The sequence below is a fragment of the Panicum virgatum genome, chromosome 2N (genome assembly GCF_016808335.1).
Source record: "Panicum virgatum strain AP13 chromosome 2N, P.virgatum_v5, whole genome shotgun sequence".
Taxonomy (NCBI): Eukaryota; Viridiplantae; Streptophyta; class Magnoliopsida; order Poales; family Poaceae; genus Panicum; species Panicum virgatum.
This window is the reverse complement of record NC_053146.1, coordinates 5270029-5287476: the sequence shown is the minus strand read 5'-3', so window position 1 is coordinate 5287476 and position 17448 is coordinate 5270029. Positions and strand designations below refer to the sequence as shown.

The 17448-nt window shown below is 43.5% G+C and overlaps 2 protein-coding genes across 9 annotated transcripts; one reads left to right on the top strand and one right to left on the bottom strand.

Moving 5' to 3' along the window:
• The first annotated feature begins 10649 nt into the window (after window positions 1–10649).
• LOC120659436 (2-oxoisovalerate dehydrogenase subunit beta 1, mitochondrial-like) lies at window positions 10650–16834 on the top strand. 8 transcript variants are annotated; one of them, XM_039937580.1, is made up of 14 exons: window positions 10650–11060; window positions 11284–11395; window positions 11610–11645; window positions 12178–12243; window positions 12571–12628; window positions 12738–12835; window positions 13203–13214; window positions 13494–13583; window positions 13677–13745; window positions 13828–13914; window positions 14329–14424; window positions 14509–14586; window positions 14694–14780; window positions 15585–16834. In XM_039937580.1, exons 1-14 carry the CDS (start codon window positions 10864–10866, stop codon window positions 15789–15791), a joined length of 1293 nt encoding a protein of 430 aa, XP_039793514.1. In that variant the 5' UTR covers window positions 10650–10863; the 3' UTR covers window positions 15792–16834. The 8 variants fall into 8 exon arrangements, with proteins under 8 accessions (XP_039793514.1, XP_039793519.1, XP_039793517.1 ...); XM_039937582.1 differs by lacking the exon at window positions 12178–12243 and adding an exon at window positions 12077–12136 and having other exon boundaries at window positions 10659–11060; XM_039937586.1 differs by lacking the exon at window positions 15585–16834 and adding an exon at window positions 14856–15123 and having other exon boundaries at window positions 10660–11060.
• LOC120659437 lies at window positions 15345–16972 on the bottom strand. The gene has a single exon (XM_039937589.1). The coding sequence runs from the start codon at window positions 16629–16631 to the stop codon at window positions 16008–16010; it is 624 nt and encodes a 207-aa protein (XP_039793523.1). The 5' UTR covers window positions 16632–16972; the 3' UTR covers window positions 15345–16007.
• Window positions 16973–17448: the final 476 nt, after the last annotated feature.

Here is a 17448-nt window from a genome sequence, read left to right as displayed (position 1 = left end):
AATATATATGTACCTATGTATCAATCATGCTTCCAGTTTGTATCGAAGCTATCTATAATGTATAAATATCATGCGTCCAGTTTGTATGGAACATATATGTACCTATGTGTTCTCATATATTTTTGAATGTAGGTATGGAGATGGACTCCTTGCTAGACCCAGTTATCGACTCGAGCCACAGGTCTTTCTTTGCAGCAGTTGAGCACCGAGCCCTAGAGGTGCTACGTCCTCGTCCACCTAGTGAGTAGATCTCTATACACCACGATTGGGTTGACAGGTATGTAATGAAATATTATTGTTTATCACTTATTTATTCGTTGGTATTCCTTTGTTTCGACAATTTTGTTTATTGCGGGTTACGTGAGTCCGGTCTACTAACTCTGTGCCATCTTGTCGAGGGTGGGCTTGTTCAGCTCGGCCGATCCCTCCTGACGGCGCTCGTTGACAGATGGAGGCAGGAGACACACATGTTCCACCTCCCGTGTGGGGAGATGACTCCTACGCTGCAGGACGTGGCCTACCTCCTCGGCCTCCCTATTGTCGGGGATGCTGTAGGTCCGCGTGTGGTGGCGGCCTCGTGGAAGGATGACCTGGAGGCCCGTTTTGCACTAGTTCACCGCGTGGAAGAAGCAGGTCCGATCAACCCGCACCCGCGAGCAGCAGATCCTTCGAAGACCTGGTTCCTACAGTTTACAGTATGTATTCATTGCATATTTAAGTTTAATTGTTATAATTCACATGTTGCATTGTCAGTTGAAACCATTAATCTTAATTACTTATGCAGCCTACCTTGTTGCCTGCGGATGCCGACGAGTACAGTGTGACCAGATCGCTGGAGGCGTACCTGCTTTGGTTGTTTGGTTACATCATGTTCAACAACACTCATAGCAACTCGGTCGATAGGATTCTCCTTTCGTATGCACGAGAGATTGCGGATGGGGACGAGGACGTACCGCCCTACAGCTGGGGTGAGGCGGTACTTGCAATCACTTACCGTGGACTCTGCGACGGCTGCACGAAGACACATGGGAACGCTATCCTGGCGGGGTACCCACTACTGCTGCAACTTTGGTCGTACGGGAGGCTAGCCGTTGGTCGGCCCATCGTCAGCCACGAGCCTTACCACGAGGCCATGTACGGCGATGAGGAGGACGACAGGCCCACTATGGGAACTCTCTGGAACTGACATCAGGTACGATCGCAACAAATCTAATTTTGTTATTCATTGTTACACAATACATTAGCGCACTTTTAAATTTACTTATTCGGACTGCAGAGGTTCTGGGCGCATGCACAGGTTAGACGCGCATATCCTGAGTTTGTTTCGGAGCTCGACATGCTGACGCCGGAGAATGTTGTCTGGGAGCCTTACAACCCAGAGGCTATGGCTACCCATGCACCAGTAGGCCTGTCTTCGCACTGCTCCGCGAATGCAAGCCTGTGGCTTACTACAGCCGTACTGGTTTACGACATCGCGGTTGAGGCATATTGTCCCTGGAGAGTCATGAGACAGTTTGGGAAGCACCAGGAGTTTCCGGTGCCCACCGCGTTGGAGCGTGTCAGTCGCCAGGACCACAAGTAATTATGAATGAACTTGGCTCATACATTCGTGTCGAATCTAACGATTCTTCATCGTCCACTTTTGTAGGTTGTCAAGTAGTGGCTTGCCGTGCTCAGCTGATTGGCTCACTAAGATTCAGCCGTGGGTGGACAAATGGGAACAGGCAGGCGAGCACTTGGTCCATCCAACAGGACCACACACAGACATCTCCTTTAAGGCTTACCTCACGTGGTACTTACCCCGGACTCGGACTCGTCTGGTTTATGTTGACACTCACCCGCAGGCACACCAGGCGAGGCCTCAGGATGGCTATGCCCGGCACCACGTGGAGGCACTAGCTGGCGCGGTGAGTCTCTTGATCATATTTGCATATATATATATATATATATATATATATATATATATATATATATATATATATATATATATATATATATATATATTAATATTTGTAAGATAATTCATGTGTTACTAACTGTTCCTTTACTCAATAGATGCAGTTTCGCCTTTGCAACATGATGGAGATGGACTGCTCGACTTACCTGACAAGGGTACGTGCCGGATCCCCAATAACCCAGTTTGATCAGACATAGGCATGGTCAAGGTAGCGTGACCAGTTGCGTTCAGTACTGCACAATTTGGGAAGTCGTGTGCAGTATGAAGACAGCCAGGGGTCGTCCCAGGCCTCGTCGTCGTTCCCGTGTCCGGCGACCGCGCACCAGCCGACGTCTCAGTACTACACAACTGCAGGTAACGTATATATCTCTTTAAAATTATATCAAGTGTTTCTACATATTTACTAATATCACAAACATGATACGATTTAGCTACTGCGTTCGGCCATACTGGAATGTTTAGAGGGGCACCACCAGTTGGCGGACCGTATCCAAGGATGGTACCGGGGCCACAGATACCGGCCTACACAGGTTAGTTTATGTTTCGTATTTCGGTTTCTACATGTCATGACGAAAGACACGAGCGTACACTAACATCCGCATTTTATGCGTAGGATTCTACCCCGATGCGGGCGTCGGACCTTCTTCCTCCTTTCGACCTGGTACAAAACACTCTCTCAATACACTCACTAATTTACCACGCAACATATGTTGGTTTATGTTTATATGTTACGCAGGGTTTGTTTCGAGTACGTTCGTTCCAGATAACGAGGGCGTCACCTTAGACGAACTCGACAGTTTGACTCCAGACTCACCTGGCGCACACGGTGACCCCGATGTCTTCGGGTATTCACAGCTAGGAGGAGCACCACTTGGGATCTCTTAGCAGCAAACACCGCAGCCTCTTTTGCGTCCTGAGCGACAGGTGAGGTCTCCGGATCGTCGCACCTACTCCGAGGGCCATGTCCGTGCCCAGCAGAGGGCTAAGAGGGTCCGACGCCCTAGGGGTGGTTAGATCTATCCGATGTTTGTATCTCTAATGTTTATTTGTAATGAGATAGCTGTGGATCGCTTATTTGTACACTTCAACGTTCGCCTCTGATCACTCTCGTATTTTCCATTACATATGATAGATGGTATGTTTATGCTTCGATGCTTCATTAGGACTAACTACAATTCAAACTCGACATTATGTATATGTCCAGTGAATGCAAGTTAGGTACGAGACATACATACAAACATAATACAATATTAACAATACTAAATGCGAATACATCTTAAACCGATGAACATCATATGTTATAGATCATGCCATGAAATCATCTAGGTCGTCATCCCAGTTGACAGATGGTGGTGCGGCAGGTGGTGTAGTATGGCTCGACGAACCTCTTGCCTTTCTCTTTCTCTCTTTTCTGGATCTAAGTTTATGTACAGGGGGAGGAACATCATGTGTTGGAGGCCATGGTTTGGGGGGACATAAAGTCATTTATGTCATCATCCCAGTTAACACAAGTTGGTGCTTGAGTTGCTGCAGCATGACTTGACGAACCTCTTCCCTTTCCCTTTCTCTCTTTTCTAGATCTAGGTTCATGTACCGGGGGAGGAACATCATGTGTTGGAGGCCATGGTTTCGGGGGCATGAAGTCATCCATGTCGTCATCCCAGTTAACACAACTTGGTGCTTGAGGTGCTGCAGCATGATTTGACGAACCTCCGGTCATCTGTTCTTGTGGAGGCCAAGTAATATTACCTGAAGATCTTCTCCACCTCCTTCGCCTAGTTTGCGGCATAAGTCCAACGAAGATACATACCAATTTATGAAAATTTGGTATCGATTTGTTAATCAACTCCGTGTCCTCGGGATAATCCTAGCATATAATTAAACAACAATTTTACTATTTTATAAATATAGATTCCAAATGACGGACGGAATTAGAACTGAATGAGAGTTACCTTAATGTGCATCTCATACACCTCTGGTCGCATCCATATCTTACAAGAACTTTGTAAGAATCCAATGACATTAAGATGATTCGCTAGTTCACATACTCTCATATATATATTCCGACGTTCTAGCAGGTGTCCCTTTACATCTTGCGTTGTAATACCTCGAAACATTGTGAAATCTTTAAATTCCACTATTTTGGACAACATCATCTCTATCGTACCATCCGCTAATGGATCCAACTTCTTACTGATTAAAAGATGTGTCATGATATCAAGTATTATACTAGATTTTTCTTCGGTCCATGAAAATCCTTCAGAATTGGAGGCAGCCATTGCCTTATGCTGTAATATCAATAAAGTACTGTCATTATAAATTTACAATTCTATATTTCACTATCCAAAAATTAATTCTATCATCGAACTCGTACTTAAATTGTTCTACTATAGCACTAATTATATTAAATTGTTATACAATATCAATGGATTCAAATATAATTACCTGCAGATCACAAGTGCGTAATCCGACAGGGCTTCGTCGCTTCCCTTCTGCTCACCCCTCTTTTTTCAGTATTTTTTGTGTAAGTTCCTCTCCTTTTTTTCTAGATTTTTGGTGGAATTTTTGGGCTCAAATGAGGAGGGAATGTGGGTGGGGGGCTTATATAGAGAAGGGGACCCCGTCGCCCGAGGGTGGGGGGCGACAGACCCCTATCGCCCGTTGGGGGGGTGACCCCCCCTCCCCCCGCCGCCGAGCCCCCGCGCCGTGCTGACCGAGGACCGGTTTGTAAAATTTTTTTTTACAAAAAAGGCATGTCGCCCCTTGTCTGGGCGACAGGGGTCTATTTTTGAAATTTCTTGGAACGGCCATATATTTTTGAAATTTTATTTTTTTTAAATATAAAAATGGAAAAAAGGCTACAGCTGCCAAGGTCTACCCTGGGCCTCCACGATCTTCTGCCAAAGTCTCCCCTGGGCCTCCATGCGTCATGTTCGGTTCGCTGGGATTCCGGTTTGGCTAGCTGCAAGGGGTTCCCACCCTGCAACGACCGAACGGCTGGTGAAGTACTGAGCAAGCAGCTAGCGCTGGCTGGAGCCAGCCAGCAAGCCGAACAGCCTGATGGTCTTTAGTATCTTGTCTCCATCATCCTCCACGATGACGTAGTCGTACCTATGCTTTTCTAGAAATGCCATCAGCTACAATACTGATGACTGATGCTGATTTGTTATGAGAAAATAGTGACCGCTAACTAGTGGCTAGTGCTAATTTAATATAAGAAAATAGTAGTGCTGGCTGATTGGCTGACAAGCCAAACAAACAGAGCGAATATGTTTCAACCATAAATCTAGCAGGGACAAATTCAGATCACGGAGACTGGGGATACCCAGACCATCAAATACTTTTTTTCCATACAAGTTGGCTCTCATTAACCAAATGAACACATTTTTACCATTATCTTTATTTTTGAAGTAAATTTTTTACCATTATGTTCATCTTCTACCTACGAAAGCTGTGCGATTCCACGGGCGGGGACCCGATTCACGTCGCCTGTTAACCCGCCAGCCGTTTGATCTGGCCATGGAGCAATATCGGGCGTCGGATTGGGTACAACTTAACGGGCCGAGCGGATCGGGTCTGGCTTAACGGGCTGGCTGGATCGGGCGTCCCACCCAGGCGCCATATGGCAGGAAGGTTCGAGAAGTACCGGCCCGTGCCACCGAGATGCCCACCACCGCAGAGAGGAAGAGGAGCTGCAGCGACGCCGTGGAAGAGGAGCCGCCGCGATGCCACGGAAGAGGTGCCGCACACGGCCTGTGCCGTCGCGAGCCGGTCCGCCCGAGCCCGCTACGCCTTGCCGTCGCGTCGCGCCGATCTGGCTGACCGGCCACCGCAGGGGAGGAGGAGCTGCCACATCGCGTTGCCGCGGAGGCGGAGTCCTCCGCCGGATGCCGCACCGCTGACGGGGTGTCAGCCCACCCCCGCGCGGCTGGCCGCCGGGGCCAGACGCACCCGCCTGGCCACCCTGCGCTGCCACCGGAGCCGGATGCGCCGCCGCAAGCCGGGACCAATCCATCAAGCGCAGCATCCGGGGCCACCCGCGCCCTCTAGGCCTTGCCACCGCGTCAGGCATCACCCGTGTGGGGAGAGAGGGCTCTCGAGAGTGAGTGAGTGAGAGAGAGAGTGCTGCGATGGGATAGGGAAAGGAGATGAGGAGAGGATACAACTGGCTGTGACCTTTCCGATTTTTTTAAGCATTGCAGTAAAAAGGATCTGACCAGCTGCAGCTGCAGCTCACCATCGTGGTGAAAAAAAAAAGAGTGGACAGATGTGCAGCACAGTATTTAGCTTATTTCTTTCCGCTGAGTGAAATGTTATGTAGGGGCTGAATAAATATGTACAGGTAATAAAAAAATATAGGTTCATTATTATGATATTGATATCGTCTACAATATATAATTTAAACTAATCATATTTTACATAAATTATTCTGATCATATTTTTTACAATATTTTATCTATGAATGTGACTACTCTAATTTTGTTTTCAATCTATATAATTCCTTCTTACGATTCTAGACGAGATCTAAGGCCAGCAAAGCAGGCCACTTAGCAGGCAACCCCTGTCCATTGGACGGGATGACGGCTTAGACAGTGCAAACCCTTGTTTTTTGAAAAAAGAAAGCACTCGAACTTTAATCAAATCAACTCGCACTCCGAAGACTATTTCATATTAACATTTTTAAAAAAGAACCTCAATCTGTACCAAAATGAATCCGGCATCCAAGCCTCCTCTTAGAAAATTTTCCGAAATTTCCCCTACATTTATCAAAATTAACCCACACTCCATTCTCTCTCGGTCCTTTTTTTTCTATAATAACCTCATAGTTTTATAGAATATAAGCTCAATATGTTGGATCAATTATATCATATAGGATCTGTTGAATCTAGAACTTGAACACCGAAACAACTTCAAATTAAAATGTATCGAATATAAAGATGATTAAAATTTCTAAAACTATAACCTCACTACATAACAAAATTTGAAATTCAAAACTCTTTTATATTCACTTGCATAAAATTTTACATTAAAACAGAATATACACTTACAACTAGAACACCAAAATATCTTTAATTAGAATATAAATTATTTTAATCATATTTATAATAATGTTTTATCCGTGAATTTGACTACTCTAATTTTGTTTTCAATCTATATAATTCCTTCTTATGATTCTAGGCGAGATCTAAAGCCAGCAAAACAAGCCACGTAGCGGACAACCCCTGGCCATTGGCGGGATGATGACTTAGATCGTGCAAGCCCCTGTATTTTAAAAAAAGAAAGGACTCGAACTTTAGTCAAATCAGCTTGCACTTCGAAGACTATTTCATATTAACATTTAAAAAAACTCAATCTTTACCAAAATGAATCCAGCATCCAAGCCTCCTCTCCGAAAATTTTCCAAAATTCCCCCCATATTTACCAAAATTAACCCACTTTCTATTCCTTCTTAGTTTATAGGCCCAATATGTTGGATCAATTATATCATATAGGATCTATTGAACCTAGAACTCGAACACCGAAACAACTTCAAATTAAAATGTACCGAATATAAAAGTTGATTAAAATATCTAAAATTATAATTTCACTACATAACAAAATTTGAAATTCAAATCTCTTTTATAATTCACTTGCATAAAATTTTACATTAGAACAGAATATACACTTATAATTAGAACACCAAAATATCAACATATTTAAAAAAACATTGCAAACGAAAGCTGCGGAATATTTCTAAATCTAAAACTTTTTAGTGGACAAAGCTTTTAGATATATATAAAACTACAACATGTTATTCTAGCGGGGAAATAGCAAAGGCAACAATAACTATAAAACAAACTATACGGATTTCTAAATCTAAAACTTTTTAGTGGAGACAGCTTTCAGATATATATAAAACTACAACATGTTATTCTAGCAGGAAAATAGCAAAGGCAACAATAACTTGGGAATAAAACAAACTATACGGAGATAACGAATTGACATATTCTTGCCAACTATATTGAAATCGTTAACAAAATGGTGTATCAAGCTAAGTACGCTCTTATTCCATGCATGAAATAAAAGCGATTTACCCACCTTACGATCCTTTAAAAAATCCATTCGCCTACACAAAAATAGTACCCGCATATGAAATAATAGTCCATCAAATATAGTAATGTAGTGTAAAACACAAGCACAATTAACGAACCCATGCTGCAACAAGTTTACCGAACCTAACATTTTGCACATAACTCAGTTTATAAATTAAAATAATATACTTGCTCTACCACATCTTTGTTACATGCTCCCACTGGGGAATAATTTGGTCACCCAAAGTTGAATACTAGGAGCTATTGCATACAATATATAATCAGTTGCACGATACTGGAATGACCACTTTATCTAATGTTGGCTTTTTCAGACAAGTAAACAGTACTTATATCAAAATTCTACTCAAAATAATTGTCAATTAGGTAAATCTATTAAATAAAATGGTCCCATATTGGTCTTGCGCGGCAAGGCCGCGTGCATTTTCTAGTTCCATACGAGAGTTGATCAGTATTCGGTTTAATGGCCCACACTTGGTGCATCCTAAATGGGAGTAAAAGAACATATTAAGTGACAGCCTGCTAACTGTTGGGCTTATACAACTACAGAAAATAAGATTTAAAGTCTATCAAAATGAAAAAAAAATCGTGTGGCGGCCCGCCCCTACGTATGGATCTCGGACGTCCATTCAAGCGCCCCCTGCGTACGGCGAGGATATATATCGCTCGCGTTACGAATCAGCGAACCATCGCCTGAAGGGAAGGTTAATTTTAATTGGGCTAGTAACTGATTTCGGCCCAAAATCTCTTGTAGAAACGCGTACAGCTCCTCACGTTGCTTATGCACTACCTGTGCATGTGTGCATGCAGCATGCAACACATGTCTAGTCGTTGTCATTTTTTTTATTCTTTAGTTTTTATCCATTCCCTTCGTATTTTCTTTATTCCTTTACCTATTTCATTTTTCTTCATTTCTCCTAATACTATTTACATGATTTTTTTACTTCTATCTCCATATATAGTTTTTCCTTTTATTTTTGTTCTTTTTTAACGGATTTCTTCTTCTTCTTCCATAATTTGTGTCACTCATCTTATATCTTTACAATTGAATCTCAACAACTTGAGGGATTATTCAACTATTTTTTCTTTTATTTCTCACGGTCTAAAGCCCCATCTCTCTCTGCTACGAAGTAGTAGTTTGTAAGCCTGCTGCTACTCGATGTGCTGCGGTCAGGCTGGAGCTGACCCGCCATGTGAGAGGCCATGTGCATGTGCAACTACTCCTATAGCTACGCACATATTTCCGGTATGTCCTCCTGTGCTAATCTTTCAACATTTTCTTTTCTGCACCTTGCTCTTTCTTCGTGTGCTCGTGTTCCATGGTTTTCTTTTCTGCGCCTAGCTCTTTCTCATTTTGTTTTTCTTTTCTACTCTTTTTCTTCCATTAATAGTTTCGTTTTATCCCATCTATTTTCCCCTTCCGTTAAACTTTCTATTTTATCCATTCTACATATCTTTTTATTCTTATTTATTTTTCTATTTTTACTTACTTATTTTTTCTACTATTCCTAAGCGGATGGTTTCTTTATTTTATAACCCATATCACTCTTCTTTATTTCCTATATCTACATAAATTTATAATTGATTTTTTAGAAAAGGACGATGCCTCAAATGTTCGTTAATGTTTTTCTCTTTCATGTTTTCTTTTTCAATGTTTGTTCCTTCCATATTTTTCCTTTAATTTTCCTTATGTTATTTGTTTTTCTCACTTTTAACATGTTTTTTCTTCTATATTTGTTTCACCTTTTTATTTTTATTTTTCTTCCTTGTATTTTATGATAACTTTTTCTGAATTACATTTTTTATATTTTTTAAGTATTTTTGTATCCTAATTCGTGAGTTCATACGATTGATTTTTAAATTTATATTTTTATATGCTAACTTAATTAGCACTTGTGTCTATGCTATTTTTACGTGTGAAATGCTTCATATAAATTATATATTATATATATATTTGATTGTACTTCATGTAAAATATAGGCAAGTGTGGTTTTATTTTGGAGATCTTGTCATCAGGAAGATAGTGATGCAATCCAAGTTTAATATGGATGCTTAGTTTATTGGTTATATCTTTTTTAGTTTTGGATTTGTATGCATGTGGGTGACATCAGCACTTTTGTCTTCTTCTGCATGCATGCACAGATTCCTTCTATTTACGGCAGGCAATAAGCCCAATAGTGAAACATTAATGGGCCAGCCCAAAATAATATTCCTTCTACCGTGGAAATTCACATCCTTTCAGGTGATAGTTTGTAAAACCATCACCTGAAGTGATGGATAACCGCACCCCCCTGCGTATGTGTTAGATTTCTTTCTCAAAATCTATAACTCAAAATTTTCAGCTCTATTACAACATTTGTGCAAATTGACAGTTGACTATGATCCTCGTGGTCCGAGAACATATCATGTGCTCGTATTTTTTATGGAATCTCGAAACACGCATAGCATGCGATGCTTTCAACACTTCAAATTTAAATACGCACTTTTAAAAAAAAGAAGGTCAACAATTGGATCAGCTGAGCATGATCCACATGACCCGAAGAACGTGACTAGTCGAGAAAAAGGAACATGGAAGACAATCGCGAACGATTTTACCGACTAAAGAAATCAACTGCCAAGGTAGGTTGCCGTTGGAGATCAAGGCGAGACACGTATGAAAGCGAGCAGGCATGGGCGAGGGCTTTATCTCTCCACGCCACTCGCAGGTGCGGGTCCAAGACGCAGTAGCAGTAGGCTAGTTCCCAAGAATTGCTGCCACTCACGGCTGTCCGCGGAGCGTAGTTCAGGCAGCTCGGAAATTTCGGTTCTTGGAGGTCGATGGCCGCGAGGGCGTTGAGGGAGGTGGGGAGGAGGAGGGGCTGGGCGGCGGAGGTCGGGCGGCGGTGCTTCTCCGGCGGGAGCGCGGGGGCGGCGGTGGCGGAGCCGAAGGAGGGGGGAGCGGGAGGAGGGAAGGCGGTGAACCTGTTCACGGCCGTCAACCAGGCGCTCCACATCGCCCTCGACACCGATCCGCGGTGAGTGAGCCCGCCGGCGGCGGCTTCTCGATCCGCTCCTCTGTTCGTCAGGTTTCAGCTGAGCTGCCGATTAGATATCATCTCGATTAACACACCTGAACATGGAACATTCCGATTCACTTTTCGACTGAAATCCCCTTCCTTCCAAACCTGCAATCCACCGTAACCAGAGGTGCTATGCGCGCAGTTTCAGTCAGCTGAAGATGATTTTCATTTCTGACAGTGCTTATGTCTTCGGAGAGGATGTGGGTTTCGGCGGCGTGTTTCGCTGCACAACGGAGCTCGCCGATCGCTTTGGCAAGAACAGAGTGTTCAATACGCCGCTATGTGAACAGGTGAACCTTTTGCTTGGCGCATTTGATGACGCTTATGCCAATTTTTCTGTAGTATCAGAAAATTCAGTAGCGAAATCAGGATGAGAAGTGAGAAGCAACCTGTTTCTCAAATTAAAAAAAAAAGAATGTTATTTCTTGATTCTACTGGCCCTCTAGCCTAGTGATTGCTTTTGTTACTGGCCCTTCATTTTTCCTGATCAGTTCTGCTCAACAGGGTATTGCTGGATTTGCAATTGGCCTAGCAGCAATGGTATGTTCTTACAATGTTTTAACTCTTCTATTTAATGTTAACATGAGAACCGTCTGGGAAACCGTATTTGTAAATTTAGACCACAACTTATAACACAGAAGAAAGAGAGGACCTTTAACACGAAAAAATACAAAAGAAATTAATTTATTCAATACTAGATACTAGATAATCCATGATGGGTTTGGTGCCTGTTGCAAAGTTTCAGTACGAACACCTTGCAGCGATTATAGCATATAACGTGCTGCAGCCTGATTGCTTTCTAATATGAGATTATTTTAGTTTGCCATGGCACTCAGTCAGACTCGAGCTATCTTTCTAATTACATTTCACTTATTGTCTTCTGACATCTTTGCATTAATATAGCCATATAGGAATGAATAAAAACGAAATCATCCTAGACATGCTTAAGATCTCTTAACTCTTTAATGCAGGGTAATCGGGCTATTGCAGAAATCCAGTTTGCGGACTATATCTTTCCAGCCTTTGATCAGGCATGTCTCTGATTTCATTCATTATTGTCTTACCACTGAAGGTTCTTTTCGTCATTCTGGATTGCTACTGCTACTTTCAAATACTCGCTCTGCTGGACCTCATGATAGTATATCTCTATCTCAGGAAGTGTCTTATTTCTTGTTCCAAGCAGCTGTTGCAAAGCTTCATTTCAACTCTGTTGTTTATTTTGACCACGTTTGATAGTATTTTTATCTCAGGAAGTATCTTTTTTTTTTTGTTCCAATCAATTGTGGAACCGTTTTTTTTCCCACAATCAGATCATTCTTCTGCGCAAGTTTTTGCAAGGCTTCATTTCAACTCTGTTGTTTATTTGACTCTGTTTATTTCCAATATAAATTATTGTCAAATTCAATGCATATGCTTGTTTAATCTATATTTTGTGCCAACCTAATTCATATGACTTTTGTTGCAGATTGTCAATGAAGCAGCCAAATTCAGATATCGAAGTGGAAATGAATTTAACTGTGGAGGTATTTCTTTTCTCTCAACGTTTTGAATGACCTATCACCTTTTGAGGAATCAGATGGACTATTGTAAATTTCAACCTGGATTCTTAATCAGAATATCTGTCTTTTCTAGGCTTAACAATTCGAACTCCTTATGGTGCTGTTGGGCATGGTGGTCACTACCATTCACAGTCACCAGAGTCTTTCTTCTGTCATGTTCCTGGACTCAAGGTTAAGTTTGCGACTCTAGCATACTCCCTTCATGAACTATTTCCGACCTAGTAGGAAAAGTTACTATTTTGCATTCCTTAGGGAAAGTGGCATTTTCAAGGGTCATTTTTTAAAAACATTTGTCCCAACCATGTGCAAAAGTCAAGAAAATTGCTTCTCCCTTGGCTCCAAAATCTGCTCCATTTTTGAAAATTTGATAGCCAGCATGGGGAAATTTGGTACTTTTTTCATTTTGCTTGTAAATCGGCTTATTATCCCTTTCCAGGAAAATGCAAAACCAACATTTTCCTTGACCTTCTTCTGAACATGTCTTCAACTATGGCAGAAATACTTGCTTCAGAGTTGATGTATAGTTTTTCCTTTTCAGGTTTTCTCTTCGGTGGGGGCACTCTTGTGCTGTTGTTGCCCTGCTGGGGCTCTGTACTTTTTCTATTTTATTTTGTTTTATCCTTTTAACACACACGCGCGCACGCACACGCGCGCCACCACCACCACCACCACAGTGGGGGGTTTCCCCTGCTGTTTCTTTTCAAAAAAAAAGTGACTGTTTTTATTTTTGAAAAAACTTAAAATCGAAGCCTCAGAATAGTCTATCTATGGGTATGTCCAAGAATACATTTTACCATGTTCCATCCTACTAAGAACATGAAGTTTTCAGGTTGTCATACCACGAAGTCCACGCGAGGCTAAGGGGTTACTGTTGGCTAGCATTAGAGATCCAAATCCAGTTGTATTTTTTGAGCCAAAGGTAGAGTTTAAATACTCAAGTTCTATAACAGCTGCATCTGAATATCTGCTGTGCTTTGCAGAGACTAAAACTACCTTTCCTGTCTTTCTCTAGTGGCTGTATCGTTTGGCTGTTGAAGAAGTACCAGAGGAGGATTATATGCTGCCCTTATCTCAGGCAGAAGTGAGTATATTTCTATCTCATTATTGCACTGGACTATCGGGCATCATTAAGTCAAAGCACTTATGCAAGTTATATACTTAAGGTGATTAGGAAAGGCAGCGATATAACACTTATTGGCTGGGGGGCTCAACTTGCAGTGCTTAAAGAAGCTTGTGAAGATGCAGCAAAGGTCAGTTATTTCCACCTGTTAATTTGGGTAAAGTCCAACAAAACCAAATATTCTGCTTTGCTTTGTTTTTACTCAACAAGGACAGAAAGGCTAATGAGCAGCACTGGATGAAACATTTAGTTGAAATGCACATTGCTCATCTAGAAAGACATATTTTACTTATAGGTGCTAATTCAGATCAGAATGGAATCTGAAATTGTGACTTGGCACTTCTGATGTACTGATGTTGCCTGCATCAGTTCTGGCAGTGACGTGGTTTGTTTTTTTTAAAAAGAGCATTTAGTGACGATAAACTGCACATGATACTTGTGTTTTCCTTGTAGTTTCTTTATTGTTTCTGTAAATTTTGATGTCCACTTCTCCATGATGTTCATCAGCTTTCCTTGGACTACAGCTAACACTAGTATGTGGCAGGATGGGGTATCTTGTGAGCTCATTGATCTGAAAACTCTGATACCGTGGGACAAGGAAACGGTAGAGGCCTCAGTAAAAAAGACTGGAAAGCTCCTCGTAAATCTCTTTGCTCATGTTTATATTCACCTTTTATCATTTGGGAAATAATTAGTAATATTCCCTCGAAAAACACTGTAACAGGCCAGCCATGAGGCTCCAATCACCGGGGGATTCGGTGCGGAAATTGCTGCATCTATCGCTGAGCGCTGCTTCCAAAGGGTAATATATCTTCAAATATCATGATTCAATGGAACACATAAAAGAAATGGTTGGTTGCATCACCTTGAAGCTCATGCCATCACATTCTTCGAATTGCTCTGTTGCAGCTCGAAGCGCCTGTGGCGAGAGTCTGCGGCCTCGACACTCCTTTTCCTCTCGTGTACGAACCGTTTTACATGCCCACAAAGAACAAGGTAGGACCCTGATCAGTAAGTATAGCTTACCATCCTTCGGTATGTAGCTGTAGGTCTAACAAAAGTGTATTGCAGGTCCTGGACGCCATAAAAGCAACTGTAAATTACTGAAGTGCAGGTCACCATGATAGCAATTAGCAGACTTAAAGCTTCTGTTCTTCTTCATATGTGCATATGCACTCTTATTACATTGCTGGTCACCATATGCTTGACCTCAAACAGCTTATTCAGCAACATTAGCAATAAAGTTGCAGGATGCAAATGTAATAATTGTTCTGCAACCATAAGCCTGGCTCCTTATTAAGCAATACAGTTGAAATAACATCGAATAGTCCTTTCTAGAGCTGACCTTCAGTCACCGCGTAGTATTAGTTCCCAAAAAAATTTCGGCAGTACCCATCACATCTAGAGTCTTTGGATATATGCATGGAGCATTAAATATAGTTGAAAAAATAATTAATTATACAATTTAACTGTTTCATACGATTGGATATTAATTATCAAATAACAACGAAATATGCTACAGTATCAAAACTCAAACTTTTTCGCTAACTAAACACAGACTTACAGAATTTACAGAGTCCTTTCCAGAGCTTATGAGAAAAAACAAAAGGAGGTCATGTTTAGTTCCCAAAAAATTCATACGGTACCCGTCACATCGAATCTTCGGACATATGCATAGAGTATTAAATGTAGTTGAAAAAATAATTAATTACACAGTTTAGCTGTTTCATACTGGATCAATCTTTTAAACCTAACTAGTTCTTGGTTGAATATTAATTGTCAAATAATGGCAAGTGGCAGGAAATGCACCAGTGCAAGAGGCGTCAGGCACAGGCCCGGAGCACCGGACAGGGCAGCATCCGATGCGACGGACCACAGTTCACGAGAGGGACTTGGTTCCCAGCGCTCGGTCCCCAGCGCCACCACGTCGCGCACTCGAGTTCTGGACGCAACCGCCGAGCACGCGCCGCGCAGCACCATAGAACGCCAGACATCGATCGCCGCTAGATATCGCTGGACGGGCACGAGTCGCGAGCAACCCACAGAGCCAGCAGATAGGATGGCCGACGCTGACATCGCCGCCGTGGCCGCCGCCGCCGGCGGCACCGAGGCCCCAGCCCAGCCGCTGGCGGGGCGCGTGGCCATCGTGACCGGCGCGTCGCGGGGCATCGGGCGCGCCATCGCGGCGCACCTCTCCTCCCTGGGCGCGAGCCTCGTGCTGGGCTACGCGTCGCGCGCCGACGAGGCCGACGCGCTCGCCGCGTCGCTGCCCCGCGCCGTGGCCGTGCGGGCGGACGTCTCCGACGAGGCCGGCGCGCGGTCGCTCTTCGACGCCGCCCGGTCCGCGTTCGGCGGCGCCGGGGCGCACATCCTCGTGGCCAACGCCGGCGTGCTCGACGACGCGTACCCCACCGTTGCGGGCACCGCCACCGAGTCCTTCGACCGCGTGCTCGCAGTGAACCTGCGCGGCGCGTTCCTGTGTCTCCGGGAGGCGGCGAACCGCCTCCCCCGCGGCGGCGGCGGCGGCGGCGGGCGGATCGTGGCCGTGACGTCGTCCGTGGTGGGGAGCCTCCCGCCGGGGTACGGGGCGTACACGGCGTCCAAGGCGGCCGTGGAGGCGCTGGTGCGGACGATGGCCAAGGAGCTCAAGGGCACGCGCATCACGGCCAACTGCGTGGCCCCGGGGCCCACGGCCACGGACATGTTCTTCGCCGGCAAGAGCGAGGAGATGGTGCGGCGCAGCGTGGAGAACAACCCGATGGAGAGGCTCGGGGAGCCCGGCGACATCGCGCCGGTGGTCGGGTTCCTCTGCACCGACGCCGCCGAGTGGGTCAACGGCCAGGTCATCCGGGCCAACGGCGGCTACGTGTGAATGTGTGATTATACTCCATTATTTCCGTATTGTGTAGTAGCGTCTTTGTTAACCTTCTTTGCATTTCCATTTTCTTGTTCTTGATGCCTTCTTTGTCCCGCACTGTGTTGCCATCTTGTTGTCTTCAAACCTAGCATTTTCTTTAGCAATTGTGAATTTCACTATGTATTGAGTGAGACTTCAGGTCTTTGTCATAGCTCCGCCGCTAAGTCTTTGGCCTCTTGTTCTCTTATAAACATAGCATCCTGCAGTCACAACATCACAACATCAATTTCACGAAATCTGATCTGTTATGAAATATAATTTGTTTTTTATGTTACATATATTAATGTTCTTCTATACAAATTTGATCAATCGAGCCTGTTTGGATGAATTAAAGTTGAATGCTAAATTTTAGCACATATTAGCACTCATATTTTTACTAAAAATTTTTATTCGTGACTAAAGTTTACTCTACACCGTTAACTTCTGTTTGGATGGGCTATTGTGAACTGCTAAAGTTTAGCATTTTTGGATACCAGCACTCGATTCAAACACCCCTATTATAGTTGGGTATATTTTTTTTTGAGCAAAATAGTTGGGTATAAATTTGATAAATTTGACTTTGTACAGCTTAGAATCCCGTAGCCGCTGACACCTGTCCACAACAAAGTTAACCAACAAAATTGTTCCCAATCCAAAGATACCGAATCGCGTCGCGAGGGCCAAAGGAACAGGAGCTGATACATGCATGGTCATTGCTATCGTGTTCGGAAGATGCAGGTCTGCAGATCACATCGATGAACCTTGGTG